A 14,063-nucleotide genomic window follows, 5' to 3' on the forward strand; every position below is an offset into this window, starting at 1 on the left:
CAGAGACCATTTAATGAATTTAATATCCAATTCTCTCAAATGATCAACCAGCAAAAACTCACATTGGTTTCACTGTTAATCAAAAACAAGAGAAAGAAAGATACTGATAAATTTTTTTTTCAAAATACAGATGAAATCAACAAGCATTAGACAAAGCTAGGCGTGTCACAAGAAATGTTGATGTCAAAATATTTCAAATTGTGTGGTCACCGCCCCACCACTAAAAATTGGCATTTTGCTTTCAAGATCACTTCAGTACCTTACTATACATCTTGGACATAACCAAAAATAAACTTAGCATGAAACACTTGCTGTGCTATTCATGAACAGTCACAGAAATAGCAGAATACATTGAAATAAACTTCTAGCTTTCACCTTGCATTTAATTGAAACCGCTGCTTGAAACTATTACAATTGATGAATGTTGTATAATATGTATAAACCTTGAAGTCTGAGTAACTAACAGTATGCTTATTGCTAAAATGCCTCACCTGTATTGGTGAGATGATTTGTACCCAACAATACTGTAGCTTTTACACTGGAATGATTACACTGGGGTTGTTTTAAGTAACTTCAAAGCCACATTGGTAAAAAGGCAGAATGAGTCACAGGGATAATGAGAACGACACTCCAGTTAAGTGGAGCTCCGGAGCACTCTCCTGTTTGACCCTTGACCTCAGAGTGGCAAAGGGACTTTCACAGTCAAGACTCAGAGCTGCATGAACAAAAGGGGAAAGTGGTTTTAAGTGAGTAGAGCACACCAGTGCTATCGAGTGTAAAGTGGAGTCCAGAGTGGCGTAGTCTTTCACAGCTATGTCCCCAAAATAAAATGGGGAAGTAACCACAAGCGCGTTACAATTCAAATCATTTAAAAAAATGTTGTCGTCATAATACATTGTTGAATTCAACTATGTTGCTGTTGTGACATATGCAAAGGCCACTGAGGTGCAAAAAAAGGCTACAAATTAATGACGTAACTTCCTGTGGTGGAGTACAAAGCAATGACGCTAAATTGGCATGACTTTAACAACTCCAAAAAGATGCCTAAAAGTGTTTTCTGTATGTCAATACAGGGTCCTAAACCACTGATATATGGTGGTAGGTCAATACGCTAATGCTTAAAATAATGCACTGCTACAAGTTGCAATGGGTTGTTGGGAAAAATCTGTTTGCAGATTATCATATTCCGCTTCTCTTAAAAAGGACATTTCAGGTGTGCTACATTAAGCTGACACCTGCAGCTGTAACACTAGTAGTTATACTAACTACACTTTGCTTTGGCAAATAACAAAATGATTACACACATCAGTGAATCAAAAAAATTACACTAAATAATGACAATTCTTAATATGCAAAAAAGGGCATAAAAGTACAAAAACTAAATATGCCTGACATCCAAAATGTACTAATACACAAAAAAATAAAATGAATTTCTATCTTTAAGAACAACTTTCAGTATAAGCTCGCATAAAATTAAATGCTTACACAACACAAGTGGGGACTCTTATCTAGCCCATCACATCAGTCCACTGCTCTAACAGAGCCTCAGAAAAGGGAGACGTAAAACGCAGCTGTGGCAGTGGTACCTCCAAAGGAGACAGACCAACAGGAAAAGGAACTATATAAAAACACGCACCAGGCTGGTGGAAATACTAGAAGGTAGCACCAAAAACAGGCCGACCCTGCTGTTATCTGAGCTCTTTAGCTGCTTTGGGAACTTTTAGAACTTTGTAAACGTTGTTGTGAAAAACGGTGGCAAAGTGAGGCCTGGAGTCCCTGGACATGAGCGTACAGAGGGGGACTTTCCCAGTGTTCTGAGGGTCCTCCACATCCCAGATCTCAGGCATACTGCAGCCAGGCCTGGAGAGCACAGAGAAAGCCAGGAAGGGAGAAAGAGAAAGGGGCAGAGAAAATATTTCAGCAAAGAAACAAACTGAACAAAAACATTGTGTGATTAACGGACTGCGAAACAGATTGTTCAAATGGTCACTTGGAAGCAGAATTGGGTTCAGTTCAATTCAGAGTTATTTCAGAGTGAGTTGGAAAAATGCCCTGTACTGACTGGAATGACTTGTTGACAATGTCACAAGAACATATGACAGTGTAAACAGCAGTTGGTTACTGACGGGAAGGCCACCCAGGGTTACCTGGAGCGCCGGGTGCACCACGAGTCCTCCAGGACAAAGTAGTCCACCTCCATCTGCATCAGGTTCCTCTTCACCACCTCGGCAGACTTGCGGCTGTACATGGCGTACACCAGCTTGGTCCTCTCCCTGAGTGGAACAGACCACAACGTTTAGACAACGCTGAATTGGTGTTAGCCTAGCACATAGCGAGTACAGTAGTATCAATGTTCTGTCCACACCTCAGTCCAGCGTCCTCGTAATGTGGGTGGTTGACGATGGGCCGGCCGGCTGACAGCTTCACACTGGCCATGGTGGGCATGGCTCCAGCAAACACAGCGTCTGCACCACACACACAAAACAGTACATCTAAGAGAAGAGTCCACAGAGGCATGGGTCATGATCACTGATCTGAAAGGGACTGGATACCAGCCAATTGCTTTCACCAATCCAACCTAGTCAGATCAGTCAATTCCATAACGAAGGATGCCATTTAGAATGATTTAAAAAATACGTTTATCTCGAACCTCTGGTTTCAGAGGTAGGATGAAGACGTTACTCACGGGGCCGTGTGTTGTCTCTGATCCAGTCCAGCAGCTGCTCCTGGGGTAGGTTGCTGAATTCTCCCATGATGCCCCACTGGGCCTGCAGGTTGGCCGCACCCTGCATGGCCATGATGGACAGGATGCCAAACACCATCACGTGGAGCTTGAACTTCTCCCCTATCCAGCCAAACAACTGACACACAGACGGACAACACATGAGCATCACAGAGAACACTGGTCTGCAGTGTGTCTGTGAGGGTGGTCTCTAGTGGTAGTGGTGTTGTGATCCATCTTTGGTAACGTTATGTACTCTGCGGTATCTGTGTGGTGTCAGTGCTAATTGTGTTGTGGTGTGTTGAATCTCACCGAGTTGCGGTGAGTGGCGTCGTGTCATGTCGAGTGGCGTCGTGTCGTGTCGAGTGGCGTCGTGTCGTGTCGAGTGGCGTCGTGTCGAGTGGCGTCGTGTCGTGTCGAGTGGCGTCGTGTCGTGTCGAGTGGCGTCGTGTCGAGTGGCGTCGTGTCGTGTCGAGTGGCGTCGTGTCGTGTCGAGTGGCGTCGTGTCGTGTCGTGTGGCGTCGTGTCGTGTCGTGTCATGTCGTGTCATGCTGAGTCGTGTCATGTCATGTTGAGTCGTGTCGTGTCATGTTGAATGGCGTCGCGGACTGACCTGTTTGGAGCAGATCAAGGAGGCCATGATGCACATGTGGGGCGTGAGGAAGAGCTTGAGACGCATGATGAGCATCGCCAGCACTGCAAACGCTATCAACTGTAGGCTATGGTACACCAGCTGACACCATGATAGAGAAAGAGAGATAAATAGAGAGAGAGAGAGAGAAAGAGCCCAGGTAGAAAATGAGGGTTGAAGGGCACAGGGAGAGAACAAGATTGGGGGAGGGATGGATGGAGGAAGCGAGAGAAATAAATGGTTAGAGCTAGAACTGGTAATAAAGCGAGCAATTTAACTGGCAGGAGAAAACTGCCTCTGTATGCAGGTTATGAAAATCACTTAGACGATCATTATTATTGTAGCTGAAGCAGATGAACATTACCGCATTTAAGAAAAAAAGAAGGCTTGAATCATATGGTGTGAGGAGACTCAGGCACGGTGTATACAGCAGTAACATTCAGGGAAATCAGGATGCTTGCTTACCTCTCCTTTTGCCAACATTTCTGGGCTGTGAAAAATGTGAAAAAAAGTTATGAGTTGTCAAAATGTCATGTTGTGTTGTCTTTATAAGAATGAATGGGCAAAATGCACATGGACGTTTGCCTTTTGACTTGTGCTGTTAAGAGGGTGAGTTTTACAACAGAGGACAGAGGTAAATATACTCACTGTTCATCGTCGTCATCGTCGTCTTCAGGTTTGACAGAATACTTCTCTCCTTCCCTCAGGAACCTCACAACATCCTGGATAGTCTGCGCAGAGTAGGAGAAGGGACAAACAGTGTCACAAATTTTTAAAAAAGACGAACCTCAGAAGGGATATAACGTTGACCAGGATGACTCCGCCTTCTATTATATGCCAACAGTGAGCATACTCAAAGCAAATAATTAACCATTTTCATTTCTACCAGTATCACTATTTAGAAGCCCTCCATTTCTTCACTAGCAAAGCAAGTCAAGCAGAATCAAAATGGCACGTCATTTTTTATTATAATAATTGTTTACCCCTTTATCTCCCCAATTTCTTGATATCTAAATTGGTAGTTAGTCTTGTAGTCTTGGGAGAGGTGAAGGTCGAGAGCCACGTGTCCTTCGAAATACAACCCTGCCAAGCCGCACTGCTTCGCATAACCCAGAAGCCAGCCGCACCAATGTGTCGGAGGAAACTCCGTACAACTGGCGACCATGTCAGCATGCATGCATCTGGCCTGCAACAAGGAGTCGCTAGAGCGCGATGGGACAAGGACATCCGGCCGGCCAAACCCTCCCCTAACCCGGATGTCGCTAGGACAATAGTGCGTCGCCTCACGGGACTCCCGGTCGCCGCCGGCTGCGACATAGCCCGGGATCAAACCCGGATCTGAAGTGACACCTCAAGCACTGCAGTGCCTTCGACCGCTGTGCCACTCGGGAGGCCCGCACTTGTCTTATTAATTCTGCATTTGACACACAATTAGATCAAACTGACACATTTGGATACGCTCGAGGAGATTCTTGAATATTTTTGGAACATAATTATCTTGCCGTTTCTCAAGCCTGCCTCAAATATGACAAATTGAGCTCAACAGGCATGTCAAAAGCAGAACAGGAGAAATGACATTTCAAGGATGCCTGCCTTGTTCTCTAACAGTGGATTGTGTGGAGTGCCTGGTGTATGGCACACAAATTAAGTCTTACCCGTCCTGCTATGACAGCAACCACCAGCATGTTGATGGGAAGCAGCAGTGTCTTGATGTAGCGCAGTGGGGTCTGAGAAGAGCAATGTTACACACGTCAGACCGACTGGAGAAAAACATTTATTTCTGACACATACCACACACACAACCTTTACAAAATGAGCTGCCAAATGGGGCGGCAGGTAGCCTAGTGCTTAGAGCGTTGGACTAGAAACCGAAAGGTTTCAAGATCGAATCCCCGAGCTGACAAGGTAAAAAATCTGTTGTTCTGCCCCTGAACAAGGCAGTTAACCCACTGTTCCCCGGTAGGCCGTCATTGAAGAATTTGTTCTTAACGGACGTTCCTAGTTAAATAAAAGGCTAAATAAAAGAAATACTATGAAAGGATGCCTTCTAACACTAGTGCCATGTTGCTATGCCAAATACGGCCAAGTGTCTTTCATACCTCAATTTCCATGAAGTCAAACTCAGCAGCACAGGTATACATCATGGTGTCAAAGTCCTTGTAGCTGGTAAACTTGGACTTTATTAAGCTACTGATGTGAGCCTGGGAGAGAAATTGTTGTAAAAGTAGCTGCAATTTCAAATACAGTTAGCATATTCCTATTTACTTTTATTACTATCATACTTTTGAGTGATGACTTGTTCCAAAATGCACAGTGATTCTTCCAGAAAAGGCACCAAAATGTAAGGCATTTTGTTTCAAATGCACAGGGCTATTTTCAAAGACTTACATCATCAGAGGCTCCAAAGATGGCTGACAGCATGAACTTGAGAATGACCGTGGAGACAACCCATACCAGGCCCTGCATGACCTGAGAGCAGACAGACAAGTCAACCAGGAGACAGACAGACACAGGTTCCTTTTACTAACATTGTGGGGACACACAATTGATTCCCATTTAAAATCATATTTTCCCTAACCTTAACACTAATTCTAACCCCTCTAGAAATATACTTTTTCCTTGTGGGGACCGGCAAAATGTCCCCAGTTTTTGATTATTTACTATACTTGTGGGGAATTCTGGTCCCCACAAGTATAGTTAAACATGTCCACACACACACACACACACACACACACACACACACACACACACACACACACACACACACACACACACACACACACACACACACACACACACACCTCTTACCCATGTGATGAGGCCAGGTTTGAAGGCTCCTGCAAATTTGTCCCGCAGGGCAATTATTCCCTGCAACCAGGAAGGAACTGATTTCAACACCGTACCATTTTCAGCATCACACCATGCTTAACATAAAAGACATCCTCTACACATTGAAAGCATGTGGAGAGTGCTAGTCCAGCTCACCCAAATAGAGACCAGCGAGGAGGCGTAGAATGACGTCAGCAGCATGGAGTTTCCAAACATCAGAACAAAGCACACGGCAAGTGTGATCTGGAGATGGAGTGGGGTGGAAAGAAGTTTGGTGACATAGTCCGAGTACATATTCACATAATAATAAGCAATTCCCCTTGACCACGCCTACAAATTGTGGAAAACAAACATTCTTTCCCATTGACCCCAAGTGTAAAAGAGACAACTTCGTCATAGACTTGTTATACAGAAAAAGAAATGCAAAAAAGCTGCTGTGTTTTTCAATGTACATGTTACCAGGTCAAAAATCCCGACTTACGGTTTGCAATGCTTCCACATAGGGAAATAGAGCATGCGAGAAGAGCCCTATAGCTTCAGGCTATTCGGTGTAGGACACTGGGAAATATGGGGACCCAGTGTCCAAGTAAGCTACACGTAGCTACAGTATGTGTGTGGAAAACATTATCACATTCAAAGACATTTAACTTGTTTAGTTGAGTCCGTTTGTAACTCCACTTACCCCAACAAAAAACGTGAAGCCTTCAGTCATAGTCTTAATGCTACTACTTGTAGCTGTATAATCCATTATAGTCCGTTTGTTTGTGTTGTTGGTTTTGGCTAGCTTAATGTTCTGGTCGGTAGCACTCACGTGGCTGTTAGCACCCTCATGAAAACGGGCATGAGGGAACTCTACAGCAGGCAATTTTGAAAAGTAATCTTTAGACATGTTGTACTTTTTAAAATGTAGTTTTGTAATAGACTAAAACAGGTTGACAACAAGGAAATTGCATTTGAAAAAGGTTACGTTTCAGCTGTGAGCCAATGGGGTAACCTAGGCAACCACAGGTTGTTTGCCCCCACAGGTGGGCAGGGCTGCAACATTCAATCTAATACCGACTGGGACTATCAAGACTTGTGTGTGAAAGTATAGTTTTTTTTTACTGTTGTCATGGCACATTGACACACACACCAAACTTGTTACAGCCAAAGTGGGCTTAAAAATGCTGTAAGTCGTCTTCTTGCCAGGCGGATAAATTATTCACAGCCATATGTCCTTTCTTCTCTCCTCCTCCGACACACATTTCCAGCGTCATCTTAATACAAAGGGCCTCTTCTCTTATCTCCCCAGCACACTGACCCCAGCTCCCTACGCTAGCCACACTAACAGCCTGTGTTGCTTAGAGGATTAGGAGAACTGGAACTGTGGTGGAGAGGAGTAATGTAGCTACGGACCGAATCACACACACAAACTGCCCTGTTTTACGATGCACGCCAACAAGTACAGGTTAGTTAGGAACCAGAAAAGACATTTACCATGTGTGTCACTAGGAGGGACTGCATTTTAGTGGGGCTGATGTATCCCAGGATGTACGAGGCAAAGAGAGAGGCCACCTGAAACAAGTAGTCAAGTGTAAACACAAGCAACAAGTAGTGTATACAACAACTGTGAAATGATTGCAATAAAGGGTGCATGCTTATTTTCGAGCACAACACATTGATGTTATAAGTACTTTGATTAGTTTGTGGTAAAATCCCCATATATAAGGTTCTAATTAGGATAGGGAACTGTAGCTAGCTGAGGGACACTTGCTATTATAATCTAGCCAGACTGATAGCAAAGCTGTTGCTAAGCAAAGATGCCAGCAGATCCTGTTTGTGTGAGACTAACCTTCAACGCTTTTGTCTACCTCCCCACCTCCTCCAGTCTTTTTCTCCATCTGTCTCACACCCTGCCTCCTTTTTCACTGTCTGTTGCTCTTTTTTTGTTATCCTCTTCTCCATCTCTTACAATGTCCCTTTACCAGTTCACTCTTCTCCCTTTCTCAGTCTCTTTCTCTCTCTCTCACAGCCTCCCTTCTTCACTCTATCACCATCTCTTCCTCACTCTGTCTTCCTCTTCTCCACTGCTCTCACAGCCTCCACCCTTTTCTATATTTATCTCTCCCTCTTTTTCTCTTACCTGGGTAAGCAGCACGAACTGGGCAAACTGCCAGGGCAGCATGAAGCACAAATTGGAGATGGCCAACGCCCACATGGCCTTTCTGCTAGGGTTGCGTGTCCTTTGAAGAGATAGATGTGGAAAAGGGCAAGAGGTAAGGAAATCCATTAACACAGGCACACACTGACACTCCCATTCAGGCAGCCTCTAGATAGAATGCATCAGCCACCAAGCCTTCCACTCACACTGACAGCTTTAGAGAACAAGTTAAAGGGGTCGAACAGCAGACACTTTGACTCCAAGTGAATTAGAGTGAATACAAAATGTGATCAGTGCGGGAACGGAACCAACAACCTTGGTATTGCCAACATCAAGCTTTACAAACCAGATATCTGGACCACAATGAATTGAGATCATAATAATTGAAGAGCTCTCAATATAATCTACATCAGTGGTTCTCCAATGGTTTTGCCTCGGGATCCAAATTGAACTAGGTTGTCTCGGTCGCGACTCAATATTCGCATCGCGATAAAGAATCGCCAAATTCAATCTTGAAAAAAAAAAAAGGAATGGTATATTGATAGTTAATGTAGCAATTATATGACAAGGGAACAACATTCACAACCACCTCTTTCATTGTTAATAATTACATTTTGCACATATTCTTGATGAAGAATGTTAATAAAGTCACCTCACTGGCTTGAGACCAAAATAGTGCTGCTAATAGCTCTATATTGAAATATTGTGATTTAAGAAAAGGTGTTCAGGGATTAAATTATAAAAACATGTAAGTACATTATCATTTCTACACACTATCTACCTGGTTTAAGTTCAGACTGGAGTATTTTTTAATACAAAAATAAATACAATTTACTCAGACAGCCGCAAACTATCAAAAACCTTCTACAGCCAAAATTTGTTGGAGATGGCCAGCACTATTTGAGACTAAATACATTTTATTTATGTATTATATTAAGTTAAAATAAAAGTGTTCATTCAGTATGGTTGTAATTGTCATTATTACAAAAACATATACAAATCAGCCGATTAATCGGTATCAACTTTTTATGGTCCTCCAATAATCGGTATCGGTGTTGAAAAATCATAATCGGTCGACCTCTATCCAGCACCAGTTGAGAATCGCTGCTTTACATTACATATCACTAGCACATGAAGAGGCAGCCAGAAAGATTGAAAAGAGAAGGTGAGAAAGGAAGGAGAAAGGAAAGAGGTATGGCGAGTTACCGGAGGATGTGGGTGAGGAGTAACATCTGCAGGACCAGGAAGGGATAGGAGAAGCTCTCCCTCAGGGGCGGAGTCCACATGACTCGGGTGCTCTGGGACACAGAAACGCACACACACAAACAAACAGAATCCTACTTTATTTTGCGACAACACATTGCTGTGTAGGAGGTAGAAATAGCGAAAAGCTATTTGTACATAAAAATGCATCCAGTAATCTCATCCAGTACATTTAGTCTTCATCCTACACCCACACTGCACCAATGCTCCTATAATAATGATTCGGATACATTCCCACTTCTGCGTTGAAACCAGCACAGACTGAGAAGGTAAAGGAGACAAGTGGGTGGCGACTGGGGAGAGGAGAGTATGATTGAAATGTCAGTATCGATTGGTGTGAATAACACAATAGAGCAACTACTCAGCCTGTCTGATACTGGCTGAGACAGCATTGTATCCATCCCCCATCTCCACACTCATCAGTCTACCTCCACGGTTCTGTACGGTACACACTCACCTCTCCATGGTTGAAGAAGAAACACAGCACCGTGACCATACCGCCGAGCCGACTGCCACTAGAGAGAGGAAAGGAGGGAGATCATTCATCCTTTCTTATTTTAGCAGTGTGTTAGAACATTAAAGTGACTAAATTACTTTAAAGTCTTAATCTGAGCCCAACCGATGCAGAATCAAAGGAGGGTAAAGGTTGTTACCTGAGGTAAGTCCCGTAGATGAAGAACAGACTCATCATCAGACCATTGAGGAGGAACACAAAGGTCACGTAGAAGTATGCAGGGTCACCCATACCTGACACACAGACAGAGACTATTAGGATTGAGACTGGCAATGGCAAGGACCTCAAATAGCCAAAGACCATAACTTCAAAACACTGATTCTCATGACCAGAGATTCTATTCAAATACTATATGCTATTCTACGGCCATGACCTGAAGTCCTGGACAAATATGAAAGTGAGAATATTGTTTGCTTGTTGTATTACTGTACCAAACAAATTAACTTACTTTCAGAAAATGTTAAGTCAACTGATGGAATGGCTCAAAATAAGATGCTTGAAAGCATGATGTAATATTGATTGACACTTGACACATGGCTCGCTCATAGTGAAAGACATAGGCCTAATGGAAACATTGAAGCCTTCACTGAGTCGCCTTCTTAATGCTTTCCTGAAGTGGGAGGCTTTCTTTCATTTCACTACCATAGAACTGCTGAGGACAAAGGGCTATTCTGAGTCTTCTCTAATTTGCTGCGCAATCAGCTTATGGAAACAGGAACAAAAGGCAGGCGGCACTTACATGTACAGCAGCACCTTCAAACTACATAGTGTGCTTTCACATAATTCGCACCTTTAATTAGAAAGAAGTGTAACTTGCGCCAGTCTTGACTATATAACACTGAGAAGTACTACGCATATAACATGCTATGAAGTGCTAATGACAAGTCAAGAGTACAGTTCAACAAGTAGAAAAGGGGAACAACCTCCCCCTTATTCATAGATTTCATTGAAGTTGGCCCAGATACATGGGAAATGTGTTATGTGAAATAAGAAAACAAAGCTTTCCCTTTGTGTAGCAGCTCAATTAAAATGCAACGAAAGCAAGAAATAGCCTCACGGATTGCAATTATTCATAAGCTAAGCAACTGCATGGCATTCCTTTGGGAGACACAGATCTCTATTTTCCTGAAATTAACTGGTATTCAAACTTACACATTTGGAAATCCACAATTCAGAAAAATAACATTGATCCAGTGCAATATATATGTTGAAATTAAAATCAAATAGATTGGCTTTGTGTCGTCAAGCAGTTCTCTCCCTACAGAGCGGAACACTGGTGTTATGCCAACTTTCAATTTCATATGCAGCAATAATGAGATTTTTATGACTAATATGTCAGATGAACCACTGCAGCTGGGTGGCACAGGAATAACACTCATTTTCTTTATGATTTCCCATAGAGCTGGTTTGATTGCATCCGGCCTAGAGAGGTGTGTGTGTGTGTGTGTGTGTGTTCAAGTCAAACAAGACTGCATTGGTACCTTCACAGCCGTCCACTGCAGCCATACCCTCTCCTCTATTGATGGACCAACACATCTTGGTGGGGAGTCCAAAGAATTCCATTATAGCTGTGTAGATTCTGTACCAGCTGGCCAGGACCACCTAGAGAGCAGTGGAGGAAGGATTTCAGCATGAAGACCCTCAACAAAGTCTGTTGTCCAATCAAATGCCAAGGATGTCCATTTCCACAAATGTTACCTCTGGATAGAGATTGAACCTCTTCAGTGTGTTTATAACCAGTGGGTACTCTGTAAGCCGATCATTCATGACCAGATAAAGGCCGTTGAGAAAGGTTGGGGCCTCAATGATGGTCTTGAAGTAGGAGTAGTATAAGCCCTAGAGCAGGATCATACAACAATTGGATTCAATTCTAACACAAAAGCCCTTATCAGGTATTGGCTCATGGCCTGCTACAGAAACAAGGGTCTAAGATTTTGCAAGACACAGTATCACACACACATAGAATAGGTCATCATTATTTAAGTCGTTTCTTCTTCTGTCATCTTTCAACAACACAAGACTTACCATTTCTGTCCGAAATGCCATTTCCTTTTCCAGTCCTGACAGATGTGAGAAGTGTCTGTCATTTTCAAAGAGGCGTGAGAGATGGTACCTACAGAAACAACAAATAAGCTTTAGGACATCTAGCTAACGTTAGTTATCTACAATCAATGTACACGGGAAACGTTCAAGACATTGAAGTGCATGTCAATGACCTGAAATGTTGTTAGACTGAGGTTAGTTACTTAACTTACCAATGTAAATACCCAGCCAGAGCAGCTATGAAGAAAATACAGAGAAACGTTAATGATATTAAGAACGTTGTGGGGTTTAATCATTGTTCTAATATTAGTTAGCCAGCTAGTTAATAATATAATTACCGTTAGCTAACTACAGTAACGTTAAATTGGCTATCATCATTTGCTAGCCACCAATGACCGTGGCACAGCCTGGGATAGCAACCTCGGTAACGTTAGCTGTCGTCGTGGTTGTGCTGTTTGAGCTAGCGCTAGCTAACGTAAGCTAACTAGCTACGTTAGCAACATCGTTACAGTACTGGTAACGTTAGCTAACTAACTAGCTTGCTAGCTACAGTATATGTGTTGTGTGACACTTACCAAGAACCAGAGTGATTCCAAGTTTCACAAAAGCAGACGGAGTAAGGCCAAGCTTACTTCTGATGAATGAAAACCCAGGAAATAGTCCATTCTTATTGTGAAGCAAGCTGTTGAAAGGGGTGCCTTTTCCTGCACGTCTACTTTTCCCGGTACCTGGCGATACAAGCGGACTCCTGTCGTCGACGTTGGGCTGCGGCGGTTGATCCTTCACGTTTTGTTTTCTAGTTTTTACGACCATGTTTTCATAATCGTAAATCTTCGGCTGTGAAATACGTTTTGTAGAAGTAACTGGATGGGTACTTTCTATCCACCGCTCAGGGTCTACACCTTTTGCTAGCTACCTGAGTGATGATGTGTTCACTGCACAAATCTTTGAAATGTTCGCCCCCAACTGGAGTTAATACAGACTGCATGCGTTAGTAGCCATGGTAACACACATACATGTATGTCAGTTGGGAGCTAGAACGCTTCAGTTCAAAATGTTGTTTTTCTAATGTAAATATAATCCTAATGCGACAGTGGCACATGTCAGAAGAATCCCCCCTCTCTGTCTCTCTCTGTCAATTTCAATTCAATTTAAGGGTTTTATTGGCATGGGAAACATATGTTAACATTACCAAAGTAAGTGAAGTAGATAATAAACAAAAGTTAAATAAACAATACAAATGAACAGTAAACATTACACTCACAGAAGTTCCAAAACAATAAAGGAATTTCAAATGTCATATGTCTATATACAGTGTTGTAACGATGTGCAAATAGTTAAAGTACAAAAGGGAAAATAAATAAACATAAATATGGGTTGTATTTACAATGGTGTTTGTTCTTCACTGGTTGCCCTTTTCTGTGGCAACAGGTCACAAATCTTGCTGCTGTGATGGCACACTGTGGTATTTCACCCAGTAGATATCAGAGTTTGGTTTTGGGTTTGTTTTCGAATTCTTAGTGGATCTGTGTAATTTCCCTCCGATCTGTGTAATCTGAGGGAAATATGTGTCTCTAATATGGTCATACATTTGGCAGGAGGTTAGGAAGTGCAGCTCAGTTTCCACCTCATATTGTGGGCAGTGTGCACATAGCCTGTCTTCTCTTGAAAGCCAGGTCTGCCTGCTGTGGCCTTTCTCAGTAGCAAGGCTATGCTCACAGAGTCTGTACCTAGTCAAAGCTTTCCTTAAATTTGGGTCAGTCACAGTGGTCAGGTATTCTGCCGCTGTGTACTTTCTGTTTAGGGCCAAATAGCATTCTAGTTTGCTCTGTTTTTTTTGTTGTTGTTAATTCTTTCTAATGTGTCAAGTAACTATCATTTTGTTTTCTCATGATTTTGTTGAGTCTAATTGTGTTGCTGT

General features: G+C 42.7%; 1 protein-coding gene across 2 annotated transcripts; it reads right to left on the reverse strand.

Moving 5' to 3' along the window:
• Positions 1-4: 4 nt before the first annotated feature.
• Positions 5-12,955, reverse strand: LOC115179202 (probable C-mannosyltransferase DPY19L1). 2 transcript variants are annotated; one of them, XM_029740595.1, is made up of 22 exons: positions 12,718-12,955; positions 12,355-12,379; positions 12,125-12,212; positions 11,798-11,935; positions 11,581-11,701; positions 10,239-10,332; positions 10,043-10,100; positions 9,529-9,620; positions 8,305-8,404; positions 7,659-7,736; positions 6,339-6,425; positions 6,162-6,221; positions 5,742-5,822; positions 5,453-5,554; positions 5,009-5,080; positions 4,002-4,084; positions 3,819-3,843; positions 3,336-3,455; positions 2,687-2,861; positions 2,366-2,465; positions 2,148-2,273; positions 5-1,860 (listed from the first exon to the last, which is right to left on the reverse strand). In XM_029740595.1, the coding sequence occupies exons 1-22, from the start codon at positions 12,953-12,955 to the stop codon at positions 1,689-1,691; spliced, it is 2,235 nt and encodes a 744-aa protein (XP_029596455.1). In that variant the 3' UTR covers positions 5-1,688. The 2 variants fall into 2 exon arrangements, with proteins under 2 accessions (XP_029596455.1, XP_029596462.1); XM_029740602.1 differs by lacking the exon at positions 12,718-12,955 and adding an exon at positions 12,481-12,562.
• Between the last annotated feature and the right edge of the window lie 1,108 nt (positions 12,956-14,063).

Source organism: Salmo trutta, chromosome 3 (genome assembly GCF_901001165.1).
Source record: "Salmo trutta chromosome 3, fSalTru1.1, whole genome shotgun sequence".
NCBI lineage: Eukaryota > Metazoa > Chordata > Actinopteri > Salmoniformes > Salmonidae > Salmo > Salmo trutta.